Genomic DNA, 6,205 nt, shown 5'->3' on the forward strand with positions numbered 1-6,205 from the left:
TTTTTTTTTTTTTTTTTTTTTTTTTTTTTTTTTTTTTTTTTTTTTTTTTTTTTTTTTTTTTTTTTTTTTAAAAAGAGCGCTGGGAGAGCTCTCTCCCAGCACTCTGCCGTGACTACACAAGCCACGTTAAAGCGCTGCAGCAGTAACGCTTTAGCGTTGCCAGTGTACACTAGCCCTAAGTGTATTGTGTTAAAGCACTGTTCATGTTGCATATATCAGGGGTTCTCAACCTTTTTCTTTCTGAGCCCCCTCCCCCCCAACAAGCTATAAAAACTCCAGGACATAGCAGGAAGGTGGGGGGTCTTGGAGCTCTGGACTCCAGCCGGGCCCTCAGGCTTAGGCATAGTTTTACTTCTATTTTGGTGGGGAGGGCCCAGAGGGGCTCAGGCCAACTCCACATGTCAGGGCCCGGGGAGGGAGCGCCACCTCCACCCCTGACTCACCTCAGCAGACCACCCTGCCGACCACACAGCCAGTCTGAATTGTGGGGGAGGAAGGGTGCAACCAAAAATTATAGCTCAAATGGGGTAGGGGCAGGCTCAGTTCAAAAAGTTTGAAAACCGCTCAGGGTGCAGGCAGGAGGTACTAAGAGCGGTGTGCAAGCATTAGAATAGGGTGCAGGAACAGGAAGAGCTAGAAGCAGTGTGCCAGAAGGGCCCCCACCTGCGGCTGCTGCTCCCTGAGGGCTCTGCCAGCCCCAGAGCAGGATCCTCCCACCCAGGCAGCTCTCACAGGCTGCGCGAGCAGTCAAAGAGGGCTGGGAGCTGAGGAGCAGCTGCAATCACAGACACCAGCTGGCATTAGCCAGAGCAGCAGCTGCCACTCCTCCCCGCCCCCCAGGCCCTCCAATGCAGGGACACCAGGGCTCGGGGTTTCAGCCCTGCAGCTTCAGGCTTTAGCCCCACTGAGGGTGCCGGGACTCGGGGCTCCAGCTGCAGGCCCCCTTAAATGGCTTGAGAACCGCTGGCATACATGACTATGCTTCAGTAACATTAAAGTCCCAACATAACCTGACAAAGACCAAACAATTTTCAAATGCTAAAGATTAAGTGAATTGTGATCAAACAGTACAGTACAATTAGTGTAGGTATTTTTCAGTACATTCTAAGTGGAATCCCACTGCCTCAAAAGTACTGACTGAGGACATTGTGATGTTTTACAATGGAGCAGGCAGAACTGAGGCTCAGTCCAATATGCACCACAATCTAATTTTAAGGCTACCATCCTTGAGACACCCTTATAACTTGTACAACCAAGTTACCATAATACTAGTACCCTCCACTCTCCCTTCCCCATACAAGGTTCCCTGCACCTTGATGATCCCTACCTACTGTGATAACTCCATGAGTTGACTATCTAGAGCAGGATGCTCTAACAAACGAAGGGAGGCTCCAGCACACAACCAGCCCAGAATCAGGGAAGTGCCAATGTCGTCTTAATGGCACCTTTGCGCCCAATCTTCCATAGTTCTACACACTTATGCCATACCTGAGGATTGGGTCCTTTATAATCCAAGCCAAATACAGAAGCCTGTATTTCTTCACCAATACAATGCTATATTTGCAACAAACATATTATTGAAGGGAGACAACATTCATAAGACATCTTTTTATCCAAGTGTTCTACATAAAAAACATGGGAGCGTTGAGCATATAAAAATCCCATTTTTCAACTATATCCTCTGAAAAAACAGCTCTTGATAATCTGAGTTGATTTTACACATCAAAGGGCTTCATATGATTTTTATGGGATTTTTAACACCCCAGAGAAAACCCAGCATATTCAGGAGAAAAGTTTCTCCCCCAACTGGGTATTTATTCCCTCCATCCTTCCCCCGCCCAAAGAGATGTTAAACCCCAAATCTAGATTCTTTCCATGCAATAGTATCTGTGAAATTGTACAGGTTTGCAGACCTTCTATTGATTGAAATACACAGGAATTTGTCTAGGTATACAGTAAATTATAAAAGGGTTCAATTTTAATAATTCTGTTCTAAAAATAAGATTACAGCAGGACATTAGTCTTGTATAGTGATATCTGCAAAATATACGACTACTCTCAATACACACCTAAAAGAACATTAGGGGCGGTAACAGAGGAAATTCTATCTTTAACTCACGTGTGTGTGTTTTTTGCCTCTGCCTTTGTATGAAGTAATAAATATTTAAGTAAAAAATTAAAAATGTAGAATGGGAGTATTTACCTGCCCAACCAGTTGCACCAGAAATAATTCAGAAGGAGGGGTGCTCAGACTATAGTTTGGAGTAGGAAGTCAATTCTACAAGGAAAAATGTATTCAACTAAGGATGCTCAGGCTTGGCTTTAAATCATCTTCCCATTAGAAGGCTGTTAGACCTGGGGGATACTCAAATTTTTTCAGAGACCAGATCCATCATAAAGATGCCTGAGACATTCCTAGGGGCTGAGGGTGCAGTAGGAGCTGCTAGGGCAGAATCTACCTATTTCCTACTTTCATTTTCAAGTCGATGGACGTTTCCCACTTTTTGGACTTGCCTATTAGGATGCAAGAGAGATCTTATTTGCAGGGCTTTAAAAATTAACCCAACAACCACTTCCCCAGGACTAAATACACAATGCTCCACACCACACCCTCTCCCAAGCAACATCTGTTGTGAATGGTTTCTTAGTAGTCAAGTACCACTCATGGCTTGGGCCTGAAGAGGGTACTAACTTGGTTGAACTTAGAGACCCCAATTAACGTCACACCAACCTCTCCTCCCTTCCACCACATACAAATAAATGAATTAGTGCTGCCACTCACAACACACATCAAATCAGTTAATGTTCTTGCATGGAAGGCAGCACACTTACATGGCCCTGTGTGGGTCCTCTCTTGCTCTCTCAATAGGGGATGAGCATGGGGACACACACACTATGCCTGCAACAGTGGAAGCAACACTGGAGGTGGGGGGGTGGGGGTGGATGTCTGCAGAATAAGGTCTGGTCTATACCAGAATCACACCCCTAACCAACAGAGCTATGCTGGCAAAAGCCCTAGTGTAGACTTTAAGAGTTCTTTTGCTAGTGTAGTTTGTTTCGTACAGGAAACTAGTATAAACTACATCAGCAAAAGAACTTGTTGCTGATATAGTTATACTGGCAAGCTCTTCTTAGTGTAGAATTGGCTTTCTAGTGTAGAAAATCTCTTCTGGTGGAAGATTGATCACTGCAGAGTGGATAAAAGATTTTTTTTTTAAATCCATTTTTATTTAAATTAAATTTATTTAAAATTTAATTTTAAACAGCCTACGTTAAGGCCTAGAGCTATTATAATCTACTAACGATTCAAATTAAATGCAAAAAATATTAAGCAGTACATTTGCTCCCAAGGTCTAAATAGAGTCAAACTACTGGACTGGTGGAAGTCACTGGCTAATAACCTGGAACCAGGGTTTGTTGAAATGCTAAACCAATATTTGATAGTAGTAAAGAATATTTTCTTCACTTCAGCTTATTCAACTAGTTCAGTTCAATGACTAGTTCATGCAGAGTTAAGAAAGCAATTGGGAATTGAAAAAAAAAAAAAAGCATGAAAGCGTGTTTAAGCATGAAAGTTTTTCTTCTTCCATTCTATGAATAAAAGCTAGGTGTGAGGGGATGATATCTACTAGTTCTAAAATCTTGAAGCACACATGATTAAATAGCATCAGTTCAATTCACTAACTAGAGATACCTCCTTTGTTTGAAAAATCAGTTTTAAAAGGGAAAAAAAAATAAATTTTTTTTTCTCTTCTTATATATCCAGAATATTTAAGGTAGTTTTATTTAATTGTTTAAAATTCTGTTTTGTGCATTGAATTTCCATCCAAATACAGCTTGACACAAATTGCAAGTAAAAAAAAAATATATATCAATCATCCAGTAAACAGGTAAACTATAGAATTACTTAAATAAATGCATACAGATACAGTGCATCCTCCTTGTTAGCAAGAAGCACCAAGTTTAGCGTAAAGGCTACATATAGCAGGAAATCAAACATTTAATTGTTACCAACCAGTGAGACACTCTCTCTCTCTCTCTCTTTAGGAATATAAAGAAAGTACAAGTGCAAAACAATTAAAATTGATTATTTAAATCAATGCTTCCTGCCTGCTGAGTTAGATGATTAAAATCAGTGATTTAAATAGCTTTGATTTAAATCAATCCACCATGCATCAATTTATGCTCAGCTCATAATTGAAAATTTTCTCTTTATAACTATAAGCACAAAACGTATTCTTAAAAAAAAAAACCCCACACATGTAGTTTTGCAGAAGTTGAAAATATTCACAGGAAATATTCATGCTTGCCCAGGATGAGAGAGTTTTTCAAGCCCTGTTTATTTGTGATATGTTTGACTGTATACGCAAATTTGAATACAGTATCCACCAATACAGTGTAAATTAAGGGAAAGGGTAACATTTAACAACAAAAATGACACTTCACATGACATTAGCATATGGATTAGTCTTCCAAAATTGAGGGAACAAGGAAGAGATGGATTAATGTACCAGGTTTTCAACCTAGACCTTTGATCTTACTGGATCCCAACCAAGGGAATGGTAAGCATTCATGGATACCAATTCAACCTTTGCTTTTATCTGAAAACAGATCAGAGCTCTTCACTGTTAATAAAAAGCTTTGGAAGCTTGCAGATGACAAATTAGGGCATTGGGTTTGAAGAAGAGAGGCTAGTGAATATGCATACTTCGTTTAACTAAGGCTTTGTCTGCACTTGGAAGTAGCATTATTTCAGTAGTCAGTTGTCATAGAATAGCAGGGTTGGAAGGGACCTCAGGAGGTCATCTAGTCCAACCCCCTGCTCAAAGCAGGACCAATCCCAAGGAAATCATCCCAGCCAGGGCTTTCAACACTCCTTATCTGATTGTACAGACAAGGAAGGTCCGTGGCTCCCACTGAACTGGTATTAGCCACAGGTTTTTTTGGTCTACATTTATGGCCAAACCGTGGTAGGCACCAGTTTGGCTAACAGACGGTTGCGAGTTAGATGCTGAAGCAGTGATGTCCAATACAAACAAGGTCTAAAACGCTCCCTCGCTTGAGGGACAAACCAGCCCCATTTTACAGGAGAATAATAAACGGAGCAGCAGGAGGGATGAGGTGACTTGGCCAAGGTCACACAGCAGGTCAGTGGCAGCGCCAGGAACCGGACCCGTAGAGAGCACCCTGAGGGCATCACTTCCCGCCACGCACGGCGGCACAAGCCCCGTCAGACCAGGCCCCGAAGGAAGGACTCGCACCCAGTCCCCGTAGACATGGGCTCGGGCGCCACGTTAAGATCTGCCTGCAGCGAAACGGCTCCGGGGCCTGACCCGACAGGCGTGAAGGAGGCCGCGGCAGGGACTCCGGCCGCGCAGGAAGGTCACGCCCCGCCCGCCGGCGCGAGGCAACCGACCCACAGCCACACAGAGGCCTCCCCGCCCGTCGCCTGAAGGTCACCGCGCCCCACGTGACGGCCCGCAGCCCGTCTGCCGCGCCGCACCGAGCGGATTCCCCCGCCCCAAGCCCCGCGGGGGGCGACACAGGGAGGACAGTGAAGGTCAACGACGCTGTGGCGCCGGCCACGCGCTCACCTGGGGGGCGTAGGCGGCGGACGCCACAGCCCCGACCAGCTTCTGGCTGAAGCCGCTGAATTTATAATACATGGCGCCGGGCTCTCCGCACACGCCGCGCTGCTTCCCCGCAGAAAGCGTCACCCGGCCGGCCGCGACACGCGCCAAGGAAGGACCCTCCCCTCCCCGGTGCTTCCTCAGCCTGTGGGGCCCTGGCGCAGGAAGGCAGTTTTGTAGAGGGCTACGCCGAGTGCCGGTAGAACAAACTCGGAAACCAGCCAAAAGCGCTGCCTACGAAACTTGAGTGATAACGGCGGGTCCTTCGTGGATTGCGGGAGCGTGAACTGCCCCCGGGTTCTGTAGCGAGCACTAAGTAGGCGACAGTTTCTAATCAGGCAGCAGCTGGGCAGCCTAATACGCCTGCGCACTTGGATCTCGGACGCGGGATTCAGGCCCTCGCCGCTCCACGTCTAGGGAAAGGCCCAAGAGCCATCCAATCAGCTGCCGAGAGCTGTTGACACCCCGCCTCCTGCATAACAACTGTTGCTAGCTGGGGACGCTTTCTGTGCCACGTGTGTGCAGCCTGCAAGGGCAGAGAAGCTGTGGGCCGGGTACGATCGCTGGGCTTATGG

At 45.6% G+C, this 6,205-nt stretch overlaps 1 protein-coding gene across 1 annotated transcript in view; it reads right to left on the reverse strand.

Annotated features, from left to right (window-relative positions):
- The window catches only part of LOC112102634 (cytochrome c oxidase subunit 7A-related protein, mitochondrial), a 13,197-nt gene extending 7,451 nt beyond the window's left edge, over positions 1 to 5,746 (reverse strand). The window contains exon 1 of the mRNA XM_026652560.2: positions 5,595 to 5,746. Coding sequence (XP_026508345.1) covers positions 5,595 to 5,666 — 72 coding nt within the window. The 5' untranslated portion in view covers positions 5,667 to 5,746. The remainder of the gene's footprint in view (positions 1 to 5,594) is intronic.
- Positions 5,747 to 6,205: the final 459 nt, after the last annotated feature.

This window comes from Terrapene carolina, unplaced genomic scaffold (genome assembly GCF_002925995.2).
Source record: "Terrapene carolina triunguis isolate 2854851 unplaced genomic scaffold, T_m_triunguis-2.0 Scaffold120, whole genome shotgun sequence".
Taxonomy (NCBI): domain Eukaryota; kingdom Metazoa; phylum Chordata; order Testudines; family Emydidae; genus Terrapene; species Terrapene triunguis.